General features: G+C 41.1%; 1 protein-coding gene across 5 annotated transcripts in view; it reads right to left on the reverse strand.

Annotated features, from left to right (window-relative positions):
* Positions 1-22,686, reverse strand: part of SLC16A9 (solute carrier family 16 member 9) — a 49,721-nt gene extending 27,035 nt beyond the window's left edge. For 3 of the 5 annotated variants that reach the window (XM_034662544.1, XM_034662543.1, XM_034662540.1), the window contains exons 1-2: positions 22,583-22,686; positions 628-860 (exon numbers count right to left, since the gene is read on the reverse strand). In XM_034662544.1, coding sequence (XP_034518435.1) covers positions 628-823 — 196 coding nt within the window. In that variant the 5' untranslated portion in view covers positions 824-860; positions 22,583-22,686. Of the gene's footprint in view, positions 1-627; positions 861-6,953; positions 8,026-22,428; positions 22,537-22,582 lie in introns of those variants that run through there. The other 2 variants (XM_034662542.1, XM_034662541.1) reach the window with 2 other exon arrangements.

Here is a 22,686-nt window from a genome sequence, read left to right on the forward strand (position 1 = left end):
AAAGTCTTTTGGAGACAAAATACATCACATCTATGTCATGCATAACACTACATTGGAATTCTGAATAGCATCACCACTGTGAGATGGGACTACCCCTTGCCATGTCACACTTCTCTTAGGAAGGGGACACAAATCATGTTCATACAATTTGATCACAGCGTACCCTAAATCACAGAGGAGTAATTTTGAATCATACAGGAACTGCTTAGGACTGCCTGACATCATGTGGTCCTTTGGTCACCAGCATTCACTGGACATGCCTGGATCTATGCCCTCATCTCTCTGTGTCATTCTTACTCATGGAAGTATGTGTGTCTCTCACTAAACTGTAAGTCTCTGAAGGGCAGGAACAGTGTGTTTACTGTTCGTCTTTTTATATCCAGCATCTAGCACACTGACTGGCACATAATAGCAAATAAATGGATAAAGAGATGAATGAAGATCTTACGCAACCCTATATTTTCACATAGATTTATTATAGTAAAAGGGCACTATGATCTCAATGAAGGCAGGGAAATATGTTATACTTAAAAAAAATATCTTCCTATGCCTTGCATAGTGTTAGTGATGCAACAAATCTAATTAAATGATGAAGGAGTGAGGAGAAGCATAAACTTATCCACTTACTTGCAAGCAAGCCAACTCCACTCGCAAGGGATCCAACCCAGGCTGTTGTTCCTTTCCCTTCACCAAAGGTGTCCAGCCATTCTATGTACAAGACTCCAACAGCCAACGGTGATCCATAACACAAAAACTGAGTGAAAAAGGAGACAAGCACAATCACCCAGCCCCATCCACCATCAGGTGACTTTTTAAATTCCATCGTAAGTTAAGATGAAAGAGGTGCTCTTCTGTAGGTCCTGAGCAAAAACAAAAAGGAAAGAAAAGCATATTTAGAGTGTGGTGGGGCACAGTATTTTGGATTAAAAATATCCTCCTAAATTAAGTCATAAAAAGCTTCTCTAAAAATGCACATGGAAAAGCATAAAACATCACTGACATATTAACTTTAAAATTTTTACTGATGATTTGAGTAAGGAATACATTCACATAGTTCAAAGAAAATTTTTTTAATTATAATAATTTTTTTTATTGTTTTAGTCACCATACGGTACATCCCTGGTTTTTGATGTAAAGTTCCATGATTCATTAGTTGCATATAACACCCAGTGCACCATGCAGTATGTGCCCTCCTTACTACCCATCAGTGGCCTATCCCATTCCCCCACCCCCCTCCTTTTTTTTTTTTTAATTATAAAAAGGCACAGAACAAAAACCTTGTCCCCATTCACCAGGTTTGGTCTCTTGTCACATGTTGGCTTCCCCAGGAAGCAGACTTTTAGTAAGAAGAAGGTTTTTAGGAACTGTTCTCTTCCTAGGTAATAGGCAGGAGAGGAAAAAGGTAAGCTGCCATGTAGTGTCAAGGTAGGGAACTTCTCAAGAGTTGCTCTGAGTTAGGCATGGAGAGTTGGCCCATCACACCCCCATGTTGATCATTCACCAGATTCAGGCCATCCAGGGAGTGGGCATGACCATAGATAAGAGGGCTCCTTTCAAATGAGTCAGTCATTCCCAGAGGGCTGTCAGCTGAAGGCACCCTGCCAACAGTACTGTGAGCAGCAGGGGAAGGAATCTCTCAGTCCCAAAGGGAGTCTGGAGGGGAACTGGCAGCACATCACAATGTCCACCAACCTGAGTATCCTCCCAGACTTTCTTCATGAACATACAAGGAATTTTCCTCTTTTTTGGCCAAAAAATAGCATATTGTACATTCTATTCCAAACCTTGTCTCATGCCCTTAACGTCCCCAAGACTTTTCCCTGTCAATACGTAGACAGCATCCTTAGTCATTTTTTTCTTAATAAGCACGAAGTATCTCACCATATGGCGGCACACTTGTTTATTTACTTACTGAATAGGCAAAACATTAAACAGCCTTTTAGTCTCTTTAGATGTTTGGCTATTGCTATCATATGTTACTTAGTTTATTATCTAGATTATTATCTAGTTCGAGAATGAAAAACAGGGACCAAAGGTATACAGTCCACACCTACCTATTTCTCACCTAACTCCCATATCCTCCGCAGAAAACCAATGCTTCTTGTTTCTTTTATATCCTTCTAGAGTTGATGCATACATTGCTAACTCAAATACAGATTTCCTCTATTTTTTACACAGAAAAATAGTATAATACATAGATAGGTAGGTAGATAGAGGTACATATAGAGATATAGAGATTATATATCTATATACGTCTTGTGTTTTTTTCACTTGACATATATCCTGAAGATCTTTCCCATCAATGCATAGCGACGTTCCTTATTCTCTTCTTTGTGCTGCCCTGTGTTTCAGGGCTTTCTTTTAATTCAACCAGTTCCCTGTGATTTACAATGAAAACAACACTTGCAGTGAATAATCTTACATATACATATTATCTTTTTGTATATATGCACATCTGTTAGGTAAAACCCAAAAGAGGAATTGCTGAGTCAAAAGGGTACGTGCATTGTAATTATAACTAGTATTATGAAATTGGCTTCAAGGGATTAAACCAATTTATGTTATACCCAGCAATTTGTGTCATAAAACTTTTGGATTTTTGCCAATTTGGTAACTGTAAAACAGTATTTCTTTATAGATTTAACTTGCATTTTCCAGCATTCCCTGAATGTTGTGTGTCATTTCATAGATGAAAAGCCATTTGTAACTCCTATCTAATTCTTGGGTATGTATATATGGGTGTGATCCTGGAATTTCCGTTCTGCTCCATTGATCTGCCTATTCACTCACCATTATCACATTAGTTTAAACTTAGTTTAAGGTAAATTTGTAAGTTGATTTAAGGCAAATTGAGCCTTTTATGATGTTGAGTATTTCTATCAAAATAACATGGTGTGCATTTGTTCAAGTCTACTATTGTGTTCTTAATGTTTAAAGTTTTCCCGAACATTTCTTTTAAGTATTCTATTCTTTTTTCTAATATTATAATTGGGGTTATTTCTTTGTCTTTTGTTTGTGTATGTAAAAGTTACTGATGTCTATATGTGAATTTTGTGTCCCACTACCTTACTAAATTCTCTCGTTTGAAGTAGATTTTTGGACAAATCCCTTGGGTATATACAATATATAATACAATAAAGTTACACAATCATCTACAAACAGTGATAGTTTTACATTTTTATTTTGAATTCTTATACTTCAAATTTCCTTCTTTTGCCTTTGCATCAAACAGGGTGTACAGGATAATGTTAAATAATAAGTGTATATGTTTCTGTCAGGTTCCTAACTTAGTCGGAACACCTTCAAATGCCAAGGTGCTGCTTCTGCGGCTTAAATCAATTTATTACACAAAATTAAGAAAACACCTATATTTCTCTATCCTTGAGTGTTATTATAAAGAATGCTTACTGTGTTTTACCAAATGCATTTCTGGTGCACAGGGAGAGGATTATGATCTCCTCCATGTAACTTTTAATGTAATAAAATCTGTATTTTCTTTTTTTTTTTAAGATTATTTATTTGTCAGAAAGAAAGAGAGAGCACAAGCAGGGGGAGCAGCAGGGAGAGGGAGGGGGAGCAGCAGGGAGAGGGAGAGGGAGAAGCAGGCACCCTGCTGAGGAGGGAGCCCAATGTGGGGCTTGATTCCAGGATACTGGGATCATGACCTGAGCCAAAGGCAGATGCTTAACCGACTGAGCCACCCAGGTGTCCCTAAAATCTGTATTTTCTACTATTGAACCATCCTTGAATTATTGGATTAAATCATCCTCGGTATGCATTATTTTGATTATATCAGCCTATTTGGGGGACAGGGGAAGGATTTTTAAACTGATAAGTGAGATTTGCCTTTTTTGTTTTTAATTTTTACTAAGTTTTTGTATCAAAATGATATTTTAAAAGAATTTGAAAATATTACTTTTTTCCAAGTTCTAAAACAGTTTACATGGCATGGATTTGGAGGCCCAAGCCTTGACCTCCCTGCCCCCAACAGAGCTTCCCACTTCATCTACACTTCCTATGTCTCTGCACTGTGTCAGGTTTACAGTTTCAACATTTGACCACAGATTTTTCTAAGCCATTCCTTTGGCTGTGGCTTTATCAGTTAAGAGCTAAAGACAGTGGAAAGTATCATTCATCCATTCATGCATGTTCCTAATTAGATGGTGGAGCATTTGGCTACCTTAAGAGAGTCACAGTTACACCCATCAGTTTATCTGGGCTTCAGTGAATTTCTTCACTTAGACATTCAGAACACTAGGCAAATATCAAGTCACCACCTGCCACAGGCCTTTGTATAAATTAATTTTCAGTGTTTCATACCTGAAAACTGGAAGATGTTACAATTTGTACACAAAATTGTAGAGTCTAAAAGCCAGCTTCTCAGAACAAATGATTGTGTTAGCAGATAGAATACTGCAAAATTCCAAATATCTAAATCCTCTGGAATAATCAGATATGTCCCTTCATCAGAAATTAACTCTCTCTAGTACCTACTCTACTGTAAAAGCAAACAATGTAATTCTGGTCCTTCTGATAATTTGGTACTTCGCAATTTTTCTTGTTCAAAATCTCTTTTAAAAAAAATATACTCTTGATTCCCTAAACTAGATACTATATGATAGCAATAGCCAAACAGCTAAAGAGACTAAACGGCTGTCTAAGAACAAATGCATATGAGACTGTCCCTCATTTAAATCTTCAGATTACAGCACTTCAGGAAAAGTACACAATTACATAGGCAAAGCAACAGAATCATGAAGAAAGCCAGTATTTTTTGGACAATGGGGAGAGTGAACGGGTGAGGAGTATCTCCCTTGCCAGTTTGCAGACTTAAGTAGCCAGAAATGCCTTTATACACAAAATACCTTGGCCTTGCTTTATTTTGCCTTGCCTTGGATGACATTTCAACACATAGGACAAGAGCCAGAGAATTCTTCTCACCATAAATATTTGGGAGAACAACCTTTGAAATACAAAGCTCCCGTGTATATCAACTCTAACTAGAAAGACAAGTTTTTATAAAGAGTTGGCTAACAGCTTCTGACCTTTAATTGTCTCATAGTTTGATATACATGTAGTCTCAATAGAACATGCTGTAAAATACCATTTCGTGACTTCTTGTTTTCTGTCGGGGTAACGAATACATTTCTCTTATAGTTTCCTCTATTCCTTAGGTGCTATTTCTCTGACATTATATATTCTGCAAGGTGATTTCACAAATAGACTAATTTTTACTTTCCCCCCTTTCATAATGGCTCCCAATTTCCTGTGGGGAACTTGGGTCTTCTCTACGGGTAGACAGTTGGTAGGACTGTTGATCAAGATTCCTTGATCTTGACCCATAGAATAGTACCTGACCCAAGCAAGGGCAGCAGGACCTCTCCCAGGTTTCTGAATCATAAGTGAAATGCCATAAGGAAGAAAATAGACATTTGAAGTTTATTGATTCCAAAGGTAGGACACTGAAGAGAGCCTCTGTCAGTTCCTACTATCTTGACTACCTAGGAAATACCCAAGATTGGTTTCTCCAGCCTTTCATTTCAATCGATGAGCAAAACCAATAAATTATTTTAAGTTAGCTGGTATTTGTTTCTTTTACTTTGAACAGAATAAACAAATTTGAGTGTGCCGTAATTTCAAGTTGATTATTTTAGCTTTCTTTTTTTTTTTTTAAGATTTTATTTATTTATTTGACAGAGAGAGAAAGACAGCCAGCGAGAGAGGGAACACAAGCAGGGGGAGTGGGAGAGGAAGAAGCAGACTCATAGCGGAGGAGCCTGTTGTGGGGCTCGATCCCATAACGCCGGGATCACGCCCTGAGCCAAAGGCAGACGCTTAACCTCTGTGCCACCCAGGCGCCTCCTGAAATTTCTTTATTACCCTTCTGAAATTTCTTTATTACCCTTCCTTCTTCGAACCTTATGATTCAATAGGATAAAAATCTCTTCTCTGGCATTCTCTTAAATAAAAACTTCAAATTAACTGAAATCTCCACTAAGCACACTTGTACTAATATCTACAGAAATACAGCATTATAAAAGGGATCTTTATTCAACAAGTTTTTTTATCACTTACAAATTAAATTATATTGCACTAGATACCAAAGGAAGTCAGAAGAAATATGACATGGCCTTTGCCCTCTAGGAGCTTATAACCCAATTAGGAAGGTAAGATAGCATGTGATCTTTGAGTGCCAAAGAGGTGGCCAGCTATTAAACGTTTGGGAGTCAGAGGGAAATGAAAGCAGGAGTGGAAGGCCTTATGAAGTAGATTGGTCCTAAAGAACAATGGAGAGATTCAGGAAAGCGTGGCTCTGGCAAGAAAAACATGAACATGGGTGTGGAATCAGGACAGGCCTGCTACATTTGGTGGAAGGTAAAGAAGGCGGGCCTTAGAGGGCTCACAGAGGAAAACAAGATTAGAAAGGTAGCACTCTCAGTTGAAATTTAAGAAGAAAGTGTCTCAAGAAGCCTATACTTATAACCCCAAGATAGGATTTTTTTTCATACTATACATAATATATGCTGGCATTAATAACCCACTCATATTATCTAAGTGATGGAATTTTTTTGTCCTAAAAAATAACAAGATCTGTAAACATCAGAGAGTGTTGTTTTATTTGGACTATTGGTCCATGAGTATATTCAAAGTTTGGGGCTCTTACTCATATAAGTGTATGAAAATATGTTTCTAGGAAACACATATATTGTAGAATGTTCTAGTACATTCTTTGAAAATTTGGAATCTTTTTTAACCAGAGTATTCACAAACCCAGACTTTGCATGACAAGACACCTTATAACACTCAAAATTATGAGCCATTTTGAGAAGACCATTCTTTGTCACACTACGATCTAAGGGAACATAACAAAATTAACATTAACTTATCATTTAATTTATGTTTTGGTTCTGACTCCAACACAGATAACAATTTTCATAAACTACAAAGCAGACCTGCTCTGTGGGAAGCAGTTCTAGCACTGATACCGCTCTTTCCCAACGGTGACTTTTGTCCTTCCAAACATCCATCATGAATTCTCCACCACTGCAGTTTGGGTCCAGGGATGCTGGAAATTGAGGGAAAAAACTGCAGGGAATTCTCATAAAAAATGTAAGTAAACAAATCATTCTTTGGGTGTTTTAATAAAAATGAAAATAAGCAATAATTATTTGGGAATTCTAATAAAATATAGGTAAAAAATACCCTTTAATACATACTGAGGCTCATAATTCAAATATAAGTTAATTAAATTCCATTTAATGGGCCACACACAGAAACAGTTCACAGTTCACTAATTAAGTAATTACGCCTGTGGCTGGTGCTCGAGTCCGCCTCCAGCTCGGCTATCAGTCCACTTCTTTCACTTTCCTATATCTCAATTTGGAGTCATCACTTGCAAAAGAGTCAACACATTTATGACTGATTTTTGATTATTTAGGAGTAGATGTAAAATACTATAAATTCCCTCTGGGCCAATGATACAAACTTTCAAGAGAACCTACTCCACTTGGTGATTCCTATGTTCATGAGCACAGCCACATTAACACCAATGTTAGTCCTTCAAACGTTATAGTCACTGGATGAATTTTGTCACTTTCCAAAGACATTTCATAATCCGTACAGTATATGATTTCTCTTCTGAAGTAAAATACACTTACGTATGTATCAAGGTCATTTTTAAAGGAAAAGAAAAAGAACCCACCCTGTTGTCCTTCTAATAAACTATTAAAACTCTTTGTAAAATCATATTGAGATATCCTTATTGTATAGACATACCCACATCTATTCCTATATCTACAATTCTGTAAGCATTTTCTACAATACGGCAGAGCTATAAAAGGAAGTCAACTCCAAATAATAATTTTAGTACCACCATGAATCCAATTGCTGTGGCCTCAATCAGATTGTCTCAGAAGTTAAGAGAGAATTAAGCCATTTCAGACTTCTGGTATATTAAATATTGAAAAAAAGAAGCCAAAATGAGGTTAGAAAAATCAAGATATCTGTTAGAAGTTTATACTTTAAACATGAATGCTATTAGCCAAAAAAGTGCAAACAACCCAAATGTCCATCAACTGATGAATGGATGAATAAAATGTGGTCTAGCCATACAATGGAATATTACTCAGAAATAAAAAGGGATGAAGTGCTGATACATGTTCCAACATGATGAACCTTAAAAACATTATGCTAAATGACAGCAGCCAAACACAAAAGACCACAAATTACATGATTCTTACTTATATGAAACTTCCAGAATAGGCCATCTACAGAGACAGGATGTAGTTTAGGGGTTGCCTAGGGCTAGGAGGTTTGGGGGGAAATAGGAAGTGACTGCTGATGGGTATGAATTTTCTCTTGGGGGTGATGAAAATGTTTTAGAATTGTGATGTTGGTTGCACAAGTCTGTAAATATACTGAAAATAATCAAACTTTAAATAGATGCATTATAGGGTATGTGGATTATATTTTAGTAAAGCTGTTATTAAAAATATAAACTCCAACTGTATATATTTGTCAAAATTCATTATATTATATACTTACAACTATTGAATTTTACTGTGCATAAATTATACCTCAATAGAGCTGACTCTACAAAGGAAAAAAATTAATTCTATAAACACACACACGGTTAAAATCACCAGATATATGGCCTGACCTGGAGACAAAAACAACAATCTTTGTAGGAGGTCCTTCATCCACGTGAGGTCTCTCCCCCAAGCCAATAGTCCTTCTCCCCAGCCACGGCCACACACACTCCCCCAACACACGTGCCCAGACTTTTAACCTAGAAACACGTTATACTGAGGAATTGAAACCAGGAGATGAAGTGCTGCTTACTTTGATGTGTAGCTTCTCTAACAATGGAGTAACAAAAAGCAAAGCTACTTTCTGCTCAGGTGCAGGAATAACCACATGGCATAAAGAAAGAATCTAAGCAATGAAAATGAAACATAAATCCAGGGTTTCTGAACTACATTCTGTTGTTTGAATGTCTTATGCATATACACAAAAAGGAGTAAAGAAAATGATATGAAGCAAGTTAATGATATGAAGCTTCTCTGTATTCCTCTTAATTTTACCATAAAGATGGGGTAAGAGGAAGAGGGCAATTTTTCTAGTATGTGAGTCCAGAATTTTAGGAGTTTTACTATTACATATTTTTATTTGGTTTCCAATCTAGTCTATGCTACTTACCACGTGTTTTTGAGCCAATTACTTAACACCTTTGAGCCACACTTTTCTCGTCTTAAAATGGGATAAAGCGAATTTCAAGTGCAAAGCTCAGTGCCTAGCACACAGTAAAAAGTTTTTTTTTTTTTAAAGATTTTATTTATTTATTTGACAGAGACAGCCAGCGAGAGAGGGAACACAAGCGGGGAGTGGGAGAGGAAGAAGCAGGCTCATAGCAGAGGAGCCCAATGTGGGGCTCGATCCCATAACGCCGGGATCACGCCCTGAGCCGAAGGCAGACGCTTAACCGCTGTGCCACCCAGGTGCCCCAAAAGTTTTAATAAATGTCAGTTATTACCTTAAAAACCATGGAGGATTCCTGGTCACTTGATAGCCTCTTTACTAGTAGTTACTAGTTACTCACGCTAGAGTTTTATAGCAACTAGTTACTGAATCATATTTAAATTTAGGGTTTCTAAGACTTTTTAATCTTTAGTTATCTCTTAATATTTAGAAAATTTAAACCAGGATCTGGATATTGCTAGATTCCAACTTGGAATAATTAAAAAATCGTGTTTACTACCAGATTTAGTTTCCTTTTATTGCAGGTTCAAGGTCTAAACATTTTTAGTGTGTTAGGAACCTCAAAAATTGCATTTTTTAAAAAATCACCCTGTGATTCTGACAGAGGTCATCCACAGACGCACTCTGAAAATGGTTGCCCAACCGCAGTGGTTCTTGACTGGAATCAAGATGCCCTTCAACAGATGACTGGATTAAGAAGATGTGGTCCATATATACAATGGAATATTACTCAGCTATCAAAAACGATTTCTCAACATTTGCTGCAACATGGACTGCACTGGAGGAGATAATGCTAAGTGAAATAAGTCAAGCAGAGAAAGACAATTATCATATGGTTTCTCTCATCTATGGAACATAAGAACTAGGAAGATCGGTAGGGGAAGAAAGGGATAAAGAAAGGGGGGTAATCAGAAGGGGGAATGAAACATGAGAGACTATGGACTCTGAGAAACAAACTGGAGGGCTTCAGAGGGGAGGGGGGTGGGGGAATGGGATAGGCTGGTGATGGGTAGTAAGGAGGGAATGTATTGCGTGGTGCACTGGGTGTTATATGCAACTAATGAATAATCGAACTTTACATCAAAAACCAGGGATGTACTGTGTGGCGACTAACATAATAAAATAAAAAACATTATTATAAAAAATCATCTGGGGAGCTTCAGATATTTGTGATGGACATCGTACCCCACACTGCTCTGGGACAGGGCCTGACCCCTTCTGTCATTCTAATGTGCAACCGAGGTTGAGATTCACTGTTCTATAGGAGAGAACAACCCCTGACCAGGCATCACATCTTCTTCCCGGTGGAGAAGGGATACAGGCGAGGGACAGAAGAGGTTAAGAGCTGGGGATGAAGGGGGAGACTGGAGCATGTGGAACCTCTTACCTGAGCCCATCCTCCCCAGCACAGCAGTCAGCACTTTGCTGCTCTTTTCTCAACCCTGTCCTCTATAATATGGTCAAGGACAAAGCTTATTTACCCCCAAATCTTCACTGACCAAAAGCAAAAATTCCTATAGGAGCGATGACCATGACAAAGTTATTTTCTCGATTTTCTATAAATGTTTGAAAAAATGCAAAAGGGGATCATTGTCTATGATACAAAATTTAAAAGATGATTATATCTATTTATCTGAAGATTTGCAAAAGTTTTTTTTTTAATGAAAATAGGAGAAAATAGTGTCAGAAAGTATATCAACTCAAAAAACAACCTCCAACATGTTAATGTGCCCTGGTGAACTGGAAGACTATAAACAAGTAAACATCTCTCTCCAAAGAATCTTAACTTACAAGACAAGAGAGCAGAATAATTGAACCTTCTCAGGAGAGCATGGCATTTATTTTTCTAACCACCACAGAGCAAGGAGGGAGAACAAAGGAATGGACGGTTGCCTGCTCTCTCTTCTTTTGTGACATTTGGCTCTGTCCCCACCGGTGGTGGCAATGCTATTAACCCCACACTTTGATGTGGCAACTCCCCAAAATCTGTTGGCTTGTTTCCGGCTGGAAAATGAGCAGAGTTCCACCCTTGTGGCTCCAGAGAGAGCAAGTACATTGCCAGCCAGAAGAGAGAAAATTTTCCTGTCTCTTTCCCTCTGTCCCAAATGGCCACGCCTGGGTGCACTACTTCTAGACAATCATTCAGTCACCCATCATCCACCCCTCCACAGTACAGCAGCCCAGGAAAAACCTGAGGAGAAGCAGCTCAGTGCAAAAATGGTCACCCCACCTCTCTGGGTCTAAGCACATTTCCCCAACAGAGGGCCTCTGCAGTCCCCAGCCTCTGCAGTCCAGGCTCTGCAGTCCAGCCTCTGCAGTCCCCAGCCTCTGCAGTCCCCAGCCTCTGCGGTCCCCAACAGAGCAGGAATGCGGTTGGCAGGTAAAACTCTGGCAGGTTCTAATGATGATGGTGATAATGCTGCTGCTGGCGGTGATAATTCTAATAAAGCTGTCAGCAGAATGATGGCGTCACCTATTAATTTGTTCGAATTAGCCAAGCAATCTCTCAGTTTGAGGAAGGTAGTGGGAGAGAAGCTGGGATCTTCTAGGAATGGTATTATGTGGTCCCCAAGGAATGGTTGGTAGGATTTCCACTTCTCTGTTGTGTCAATAGCTACAGCTTCATGTAAGTACAAACGAAGATATTTATTTCTATAAATACAGGAAGACATATATTCTAGAAAATTTAGCATAAGGCATAAGAGCGTGTGCTTGGGTCCTAGACAACCTGGGTGCACATCCCGTCTCTGACACTAGACAAGAGTGCGGCCTTCAGCTAGTTACTGCAATCTCTCTGCGCTCACTTTCTCCATCCACAAAGGGGAGGGATGACAGCTCCTACTTCATCAGACTATTGTGATGAAGAAATGAGTTAGTTTACGTAAAGCACTTAGCACAGTGCTTGGCACATAGTAATTTCAATGTAAATTATTATTTATCCTTTTAAACATAATTGTTTGTCATAAAAATATTCTTTTTTATCTTGGCAGAGATCCTCTCAAAATCTGAAAGTACTATCCCTACAAATACCGCCAGCCAGCACCACCATGGCTCCCCCTCCTTCCCTGTCACAATAGTGCACACGCATGTGTGCACACACACACACTCACTTTGGTAGTGAGTACTCCACTACCAAATTCCTCCCTCCAAAAAAAAAAGACATTTTCCACATCTCGGGTAACTTCCTGCCAGTAAGAAGATGTCAGCAAATGGGGGAGGGAAGTGTCAGTGAGGAAAGAACACAAGGACAAGGACAGTCTGCTCTTAGGTCACCAACAGTCAAGAAAAGACAAAACAAAGAGGTGCTGAGTCAAAATGAGGTTTGCTTTCATCTCCTTTCTTTTGTTCTGTTTCTCCCTTTCATTTCCTTCCTTCCTTTTCTTCCCAACTCAGGAAGCCACACAGCTTTCCAGCACCTTTCCCAGCCAGTGCTGTACTTGTGGGTAGACTGGAGGTGAGCACTGATCATCAGAGTTGACAGCGACTTTTAAAATCAGCTCCTTGGGGCGCCTGGGTGGCTCAGTCGTTAAGCGTCTGCCTTAGGCTCAGGGCCCAATCCCAGGTGCTCAGCTGGGAGCCTGCTTCTTCCTCTCCCACTCCCCCTGCTTGTGTTCCTTCTCTCCCTGGCTGTCTCTATCTCTGTCAAATAAATAAATAAAATCTTTTAAAAAAATAAAAAATAAAATAAAATCAGCTCCTTTGCCTCTTAAAGTGCTCCGGGAACTCGAGCTCCTCTTCGCATTCTTCACACCCCAGTTTTCGAATCTTCCCAGTTCAAAAAACCCCTTTCTTATTCCCAAGACTCCTAAGATCTTCCTTTCTTTTTTTTTTTTTAAGATTTTATTTATTTATTCGACAGAGATAGAGACAGCCAGCAAGAGAGGGAACACAAGCAGGGAGTGGGAGAGGAAGAAGCAGGCTTCCAGTTGAGGAGCCTGATGTGGGGCTCGATCCCAGAACGCTGGGATCACGCCCTGAGCTGAAGGCAGACGCTTAACCGCTGTGCCACCCAGGCGCCCCTAAGATCTTCCTTTCTAAACCAATTCTCAAGTAAAGGTAGTAACTCTACGTGCATCAAAGGGGCAAACGAACCCCGTTTTAAGGTTGTTTCTCCACTTCAGCTTGTTTCTAATCATCAAAGCACCTAAGCACGCTTACTAAGCACATACGCACTGAGCACTTAGCACACGAAGACCTCCAGGGGACTGCAAACCTGACTACCCCGTGGGATCACCTTGGAGCTTAAGAATGACCCACGCCTGGGCCCACCCTCCAGCGATGGACACGGGATCTCTGGAAGGGAGGCCAGTTGCTAGAGAGCTCCGGGTGGTTCTAACACGTGGTTGCGGAGCGGCAGAAGGGGTGACAGCACTCGAGGCCGTCTGAGGTAATCGCACATCCTAATGTACTATCACAAAATGAAAGACTTGGCTGCTTTTAGTTATTTAAATTGATTTTCTTTCTTTTTTTTTTTTTACCCACTTCAATCATGGCTATGGAAAAATATTTCAGAATGTCCTTAAATCCCAAAAAATGATATCATACTTTCTTAGGAATTCCCTAAACAGTGGACTTAAGAAAATTTTCTAAGGTTTAAATGTACTGCTACTTAGCCATATCATGGAATAACTCCTAATTACCATTTTCTAGTAATACTTTCTATATATCACACACAGTGCCAAGGACTTTTGAATGTTATCTTTTTTTAAAGCTTTTATTTATTTATTTGAGAGAGAGGGAGATCACGAGAGAGCATGAGTGCAAGAGCACGAGCGTGGGGGGGGAGGAAGTAGACTCCCCGCTGAGCAGGGACCCCTGTCACCATCACCAGCGCTCCATCCCGGGACCCTGGGATCAGGACCTGAGCTGAAGGCAGAGGCTTAACCGACTGAGCCACCCAGGCACCACTCAAAAGTTATCTTTTTAACCTGCATGCAACTCGACATAAAACTTAGGTAGGTATTCATAATCCTCGTTCTACCCCAGTGTCCATAGGCTTTCTGTCAAATTCTATTTAAAGCTGTCTCCATTTAACCTGAGACGTTGGCACCTAATGCAGGGTCATAAAGTGGTCTGTATGGTTGCATTCTTTTACTTTGGGAAGTTGATGGTAAACTTGTTTTTTTAATGGATACTCTTTGATTTTCAAACTTTTTAATGGGTGTACTTTATTTTTTTAAAAGATTTTATTTACTTAGAGAGAGAGCGTGCGCATGCACGCGCGAGCTGGGGGGGGAGGGGCAGAAGAAGGGGTAGAGAATCTCAAGCCAACTCCACGCTGAGCATGGAGCCTGATGAGGGTCTCAGTCTCATGACCCTGGGATCGTGACCTGAGCCAAAACCAAGAGTCAGATGTTTAACCGACTGAGCCACCCAGCGCCCCTTTAATGGATATACTTTCATATGACTGAAGTTGCTAACATCACCCAGGGGTTTACAGTGAACCAACTGATGTCTAAATGATACTATTTTGACCACTTCAGGACCTTTGAGAAAAATACACAGAATATTATGGTCTTCAAATCTCCTTTGGCCTTTATTCTTAAAAGTCTTTACCAAGACTTTCTATTAATTTCATAGAAGTTTTTTTTAACATTTTCATAGCACAAAAAACACTAAACACCACTAGTCAAATCAACACACATTTAGAGCCAGCATTAATCACTCTGTGCTTCCAGGCTATGTTGCTTACACCTCTCTTTTCTTCTTCTTTCATCCTGGAGTGCGTTATAATTAGCCATTTACTCGCCTTGGGATCATGACCTGAGCTGAAGGAGACGCTTCACCGACTGAGTCACCCAGGCGCCTCTTTCACAGGTGTTCTCAGGAAAACTTGAAAGAACACTCTCCCTGCCTGCACGTTCTCACCTCCTGACGACTGCTCAAGTGTTCTCTGGTTCCCGCGTGTCCACACAAGAGAAACGTCCTGGTTGTGGAGCCCCTACTGCATCAGCATGGGGTCAGTCACGCTTGCCCTTCACCACCCTCCTGACAGGGTTCCCCTCTCTCCTTTCTGCAAACCAGTGCCCCTCTGGCTTTCCGGACCCACCCAACCCCACAAGCTCTCTACCCTCACCAACAGACCACATGTCAGTGAAGGGTGGAGTCCCAAGTCTGCATCCACAGGCTTGACCTCTCTTGAGAACTACAAATCCACATGTCCAACCCATTTCTTATCATTTTCTATGTCCAGATCCCACCTGGCTGTGCTCAGACCCCTTCCACTCAACACAGCCATAATTCCTCCTCCTCCTCCTTCTGAATTTCATCTGGAAAACCAACACAGCCGGACTTTGATTTGCCTAAGCACCCTCCCTGTTCCTCCTCCCCATGTCCCATGTCAGCCAGGACCGGGCCTGCCGACCCGAGCTCTGCAGTCGGACTTTTCTTCTACATCTTCTTTGCAAATCCCTCAAAGCCACCTACTCATGGACCCTTCCGCTTCTGCTCTCTCCTGCTGCAGGCCACCTGCAGACTGCTGCCAAACCAGGCTTCACATCATCTCAGATTCCACCTCCAACTTCTCAGATCTCTCAGCAGCTCCTCACCACCCCCAGCGTATCCACTAGCAGAGCACAAGTTTTCTGTGTAATTCATTAGTATAAGCGCATAAGAAAATCCAAGATTTTTCCTGCCCTCATGGAGCTTACAGTCCCCATCAGTGAAAAACATTATTCAAAACTTATAAATGAAAATAGAAAATTGGTTCTAGAAGTCCATGTTTTGTCCATATATTAGATATTTACATCTTAAATACTCAGCAAGTTACTAGATTCCTTTTGTTTTCCTCTAATGATTTGCAACAATCCAGCCCCCAACTACACCCCTCTAGGATGTCCCACAAACCTGTGGTCCCCAAGCCGTTGTCATAATTCAGCACTAGAGTCAGCTCCTTCCCTCCTCTAGAGAGGGGCCGCAGGGCATGCCTGTCTCCAACTTGCCTACCAGCAAACTCCTGCTTTTCCTCTAAGAATTAGCCTAAAATGTCTCCTCCTACTTGTTGTCATCCTGACTCTCCAACAGTCAGTCTTTCCTCTTCTAGATCTCACACCAATTTGGACAATCTTGCTATTATAACATTCATCCTAATATACCCAATATCTTGGTATTATTTATTACTATTTGTTAAACTACAAGCCTGTCCCGCATCCCGAGCACTAAGAATTGTGTCTGGTGCATAGTGAAAGCTCAATAAATCTGTATGAAATTAATGAATGCTGGAAAACCTACTTACCTAACTCTCCTGTATATTAAAATGATTAATCAAACACCTCTCATTCCACAAAATGAGTTAAGTGCATTTAGAAGATATCATGCATTTATTTGGAAGAAAATAAATTACAAGGCATTGTGGAACCAAAACCATGTGGTCCCTGCCTCCATGGAGCTTAGAGGCTGCTTCCATCATTGAATCTGAAGGACTAGCCAAATACGTGAGTAAAAATAAAGAAATTGTGGGGTTTTTTTAATTTAAATTTTTTTACCAATATAACATCAAATGATATGACTTTAATGGTCAGACAGTTACCTGATTCTCTCAGATTTGGTTTTAAATGTTAAAGATGCCTGACACACTCTGAAGTGCAGTGAGGGCGGGGGAGGGACGGAGGGTGACGCATTACTGGAGCGAGGACAAGGACAAACTGTGGCTCAGAACTGTCATCCAGAGCCCTCTGTTTGTCCTCGAAATCGGCTCCGTCTCGAGAAGATATGTGGTTTCTCTAAACATGGCATTCTTGTTTTATTTACTCAAATGCTTCCTTCCCATTGTCAACATTTGCTCTGAACTTTTCAGTTAGAGGCAGACTCCCTTGTTTGTAAAATAGCTCATTGACATAAAGTGAGAAACACATCTTAGCTAGTCAAATCCAATAAAGTCAGCTTTAAAAAAAATTATATTAAAGAATTTTCACTGCAGAGGAACTAGAGTTATTAAAGATAATTTGGGATTGGAATCATACACAAATCCACTACTTCTTGTTTTCATTTTTACTTTGGGGTCCATATAAATTAAAAAACAAACAAAACAAAACAAAACAAACCCTAAACTGCTGTATTAACACAACTCAAAAGCCAAACCCTTAATTCAGTTTGCAATTCAAGAACATTCCCAAATACTTCCAAGTTTAAAAAGAGAGAGAGACTACATGGTGAAATTTTGCCGGGGTAAAGACAATGAAGATTTCTTTGTCTGAGCACGGTAAGTCAGGCTACAAATACAACTTGCCCAAGGGGGAACAAGGATCAATTTCCCAACTGGTCATTATCTCACATTGGGGTGAGAAGAAAGAACAGGAAGGAAAATGTTTGGAGAAATAGCTCTGGGCCCTGGAATTAGATCACATTAATCGTCCCCAAAAGGGATAATTAACACAAGTAATTAACTGCTGGGGCCTCTGAATTATGAAAGCAGCATGGCCATCAGAAAAGGACATCGTTTGACGCTTGAAGGCCTTACAAATCGGTCACAGTCCGGCACTTAGCAAAGAGCTCCTCCAAAGTTATCTTCCAAAGCATGACTTAAATATGGTGCGTACTGGGCTATGTTTTAGCAAAGTGGAAGAAACAGGTTAGAAATAACATGGATTGAGTGTAGGATCGTGAAAGCCTGAAGCCAGAAGGAGCCTTGGGAATCATCTAGCAAACTGACAGCCCTCGGGCCAGATCTGATCTCTAGATTTCCAGAGGCATTTTTCCGGCCTGCACAATTTTTATATTATTTTATTTATTTATTTTTATTTTTACTTTACTTTTAGCAATTCTGAATGAATTGCCAATGAATTAAAACCGGAAGATTTCACATAAAAATCTGAATTTTTGGATTCTCTTGAAAATCCATCAGAAGATCTGGCAACACTGGGCCCTTATTCCCACAGAACAGCTGGCTGAAACCGAGTAGCTTTCACCCTCATTGAATGGACATGTTCTCTCCAGTTCCTCCAACTCTCTAACATCTCCCTGACACAGGACCAAGGTTGACGGGCATTTAGAGTTTCACCTGTGCTCTCTCCACCCTCTACCCATCGGCTGCTTTGCCTGTCTCCCTTGGGCGAACCCTGTGAACTTGCTACCACTGATCTAGGGGTAGTGTGGCTAGAGAAGAGGCCAGTACCAAGGTCCCTCACTGACCAATCCAGGGAACAGTCACCTATTTCCAGTCCTGCTCTCAGGCTCAGAAGAGAAAATGGCCAAATTTGTAAACCACTCAGAGCCTGAGAAAAGATGAAAAGATCTATATTTAACAGAGTTAAGAACAGGCAAAATGAGAGCCAGACACTTACATAAAGTTGGTATAATCATTTCCCTGAATCCCATACTCTTACCATGTTCCCTATGCTACTGGGCTCTGGTTTCAGCTTTTCTCTGTAGTAGCAGCTAGTAACTTGGGCCGCACTTTGAGTGACAGGGTTTGTGTCATGATGATATCTACACTGACATGGTTTGTGCAATGACGATATCTACACTGGTGTGTTCTCTTGCTTAGTCTATGTCTTACGTAATTGGCACATCATTATGTAGAGTCCAATCTGCTGTCTGAGCACGCCCTTGAGTATGTCATGTACAAACTAGTACATTCACTGTATCACTTTCAGAATAAAAACTCAAGACACAGGCAACATATATGGGATGCTGAAATACAGGAAGATCTGGTGCATTTGGGAGGGTTATTGGGCATAATGAGAAGAATATTTGAAATTGACACTTCCAGAGAATCTGGCAGATCTGGTCTTTGTGTTTAATGTCGGCACATTCGCTAATGTTTTTCTCATCCATATCCTATCTCTTCTCAAAATGCTGAAGAGCTTCTTTTGAGTGCGTCCTAAAAGCACAAGATTGTAGAATAGCTTGAAGATTTGTTAAAACATTTAACTGTCTCATCATTAATTTGTAAAGTAAAATTAATCAGAATGATGAGTAATGGACAATATGACTATAGGTATATACATATTTGAAAGTTGCTGAGAGAGTAGACCTTAAAAGTTCTCATCACCAAAAAAAAAACTGTATGTGTGATGATGGGCATTAACTAAACTTACCGTGGTAATCATGTCGCAATATATACATACATGGAATCATTATGCTGTACATGTAAAAGTAATGCAATGCTGTATGTCAATTATAATTCAATTTAAAAAAATAAAATCAGAATGATGGGAATGAGGATGCAAATTTAAAAATAGAGAAACGCTTCTACAGGTAGCAGGCTTAATTTCTAACTTCTTTTAACAAGTTATCCTGTATTATGCCCGTTATGTAATAGGTCAACAATAGTTCAAAGGATGGGCTTTTGAGAGACATTTCTTGGCTTCAAATCCTGGTCCCATCATCTACTTAGCTGAGTGATCTTATTAAAATTATCAGCCTAAGATCAAAATTACTCCTTCTTCCTCGATGAAATAAGGTATGTGGCTCACATGACATATCATGTTTAATAAACATTAATAAGAATTATTATTATTGGCAGCTGAAACAAAGAACAGACAGTGGCTCTACTCTGCATATTGCCCAGGAAAGTGGAGGTGTCTTCCTATCCAGAGTTTTCATCAAACTAAGAGTTGGTATACCATAAGACTGCAGATTTGGGGGGGAAACGGTCAGATTTATATAAAACATTAAAGGCTATTTGAAACACATTCTTCTTCTACAGTAATGTTTATAGGAAGCAAATACCATTGAGATTTTATCCATTTATTTATTTTAGGGTATAAACAAAACTGAACTTCAAGGTATAAACTACAGTTAAGGTTGCTAACATTGGGGGAGCCTGGCTCAGTTGGTTAAGCAACTGCCTTCCTGGGATAGAGCCCTGCATCGGGCTCCCTGCTCAGCATGGAGCCTGCTTCTCCCTCTCCCTCTGCCACTCCCCATGCTTGTGCTCTCCGGCTCTCTCTGTCAAACAAATAAATAAAATCTTAAAAAAAAAGAAAAAAGGATGCTAACATTGCTGGTATAAATAATAATAACAATAATAATGATGTTCAATCACATTTTTAATTTCTTCATATGGCTTGTCACGTTCTCCCCAGTCTAGTCCCATCCTACCTCCCAGCCTCATCTATCTAAAATTCCAGGCTCCAGCCACTCCAAACTACTCTGCTTCCTTTGAACACATGGGAATTCCAGAACCCTGTGCTATTCTCTTGTTCCAGCAAGGTTCCTTTCAATGGAGGAAATCCTCTTCCTTCTTCAAATACCAGCTCAAACGCTACACCTGCTATGTAACATTTTTTAGTTCTTAACCTTGAACGAACCTTCCCTTTTCTCTGCCATTCAACAGCATCCTAATGATGTTACTGCCATATGACTCCATTTATACCATCTTGTATCGCACATATTTTGTAAACATACCCATTTCTCCCCACTAAACTCTCTGAAGGCGGGGACCGTGTGTTCTTTGCTTGACCTCGGCTGTTAAATTCTACTTCAACCTCATTATCTACAGGGAATACTATGGTATCTGCGAAGAACCTCCCAAAGAAAAGGCCAACTAGCTCAAAATATAGGCACTCTTGCAATCTTTAATGAAAATTAAAGTCACTAGGTAAAACTTTCTTGAAAAGCTATACTTACACAAGCAAGACATTGTGGGTTTTTGAACCTTCCCACTGGCTTTCTATACTCAATAGTATTCTATAAATTAAATTCGAGAGATATCTCACTTGAGTAAAAGACCACAAAAACTGGGGGCTCAAAAGATTGGGGTGAGGAAATAAAGCTTGAAAATCCAACCACATCTTTCTAACTGTCCTCCTCCAGCTCCAGTTTCATGACCAGATACAACCAAAGCACCATGGTCTGGTCTGTCTTGGTACAGATTTAGACCCCAACCAACACACACGTCACCTCCAGCTCTTCAGAGTCATAGCCAGAAGTTGGAAGAGATTTCCTAGCGTCCTGATTCACTTCCCCATATCACCTTCCCTTCCCTATATTCATCCTATAGATATGAAGGGTCCTTGGTCCCCCACTTGCCTACACACAAAGGGGAAGCAACACAGAAGGATGTTCTTAATGGTGCTAAAATTATGTACTGTCCCAAATTTTCAGGCTGAAATATTTTATTATGTAATTTCCATTTCCTGGGGCCTTAAAAAGAAACCTTATTTCTAGCAGTGCTATAGGTAATAACCCTGTTAGTCGCATGCTATTTAAAAGAAGGTGTGATCATGTAATGAATATCAATACTTTCACTTCGGAATCTTCCCCAGCTTCCTCAGTCTTCTGCCTGAACCAGCCAGAACAATTTCTCAGAGCTAAAGCCAACCTGAATCTAAGAAACTGTCAGGACATGCCAAATTAACACAGTTTGATGGAACAACTAAATATCCTCCTGGCGGGGGGAGGGATCCATTTATCCAGGTAATTCGAGATTAAAAAAAAAAAATACACGTAAACTAATTGTGACCCAGGAAATTGATCCAAAAATTGTTAAATAACTTGCTGTATATTATTTAGTGTAAATCTCGCCTAAACGGCCCGGATGGATTGAACTGTGCTGGATTAGACCTGGCAACAGAAGAAACACTGATTTGTTTTTGATGGCCAAGTTTTTAAATGGTGGTCAGCTCTTTCCAAAGCCTCTGGCGCTGCTGGCCAGAGTAGGTTACCCGGGGCGAGCCATAGATGGAGCGGAAGCACCCAGTCCTCCCAAGTTCCCGCTCGGTGTGCAGGCGGCCGAGGTGCCCGTGCCTCTCGTGGCGGTCGCCGGGACTGAGCGGGTGGTGCTGAACCTGGCGCGGCCGCGAGGAAGCCGCCAGCCCCGCGCGCTGCCTTGCTCCCACCCCTGGAGCACCCTGGCGCCCCGGCCGCGACCCTCCCGGGGTGGCGGCGCGCATCAGCTCCCCAGCGGGTACCCGGAGGCCTCGCTGCCCTCTGAGAAACACGGGACCACCTGGTCGCATTCCCCCCCGGCCCCCGCTCTGCCGCCAGCAGCTGTCTCCGGAGTTCCGGGGCAGACCTCCGCCCTGAGCCCAATCCGTAGGTCCTTCCTTGAGGAGCCCTTTCTGTCTTTCTAGGTCTGTCTCTCTCTTCCACCTCCGCGCAAAATGCCGCCCTCAGATTGCGGAGAAAACGTGCCCACCGCGGAGAAGCACCCCATCCATGGGGGCGGGTATCAAGGGCTGCGCGCAGCGAGGACACTCAGCCCCGCACACACCCCAAACCAGAAACCTGTTCCAAAGTGCTTGGCCGCGGGGGACAGCGTCGCCGCCGCCGCCGCCTCCTGCTGCTCCGAGCCAGAGGAGTTGCTTCTCGCCTGTGGGAGGCGAGGCAGCGCGGGTGGCCGCCGAGCCTTGGCGCCCTCCCGCGGGCTCCAGCCCTTTACCTGGGTAGCGGCCTTGGCGGGGCTCCGGGGCGCAGCACCGGGCGCAGAGCCCCAGGCGAGCCGGCCGGGTGGTGCGGTGAGGACCGCTGCCGCCGCTCTCCCCT

This window comes from Ailuropoda melanoleuca, chromosome 6 (assembly GCF_002007445.2).
Source record: "Ailuropoda melanoleuca isolate Jingjing chromosome 6, ASM200744v2, whole genome shotgun sequence".
In the NCBI taxonomy this organism is placed as follows: Eukaryota; Metazoa; Chordata; class Mammalia; order Carnivora; family Ursidae; genus Ailuropoda; species Ailuropoda melanoleuca.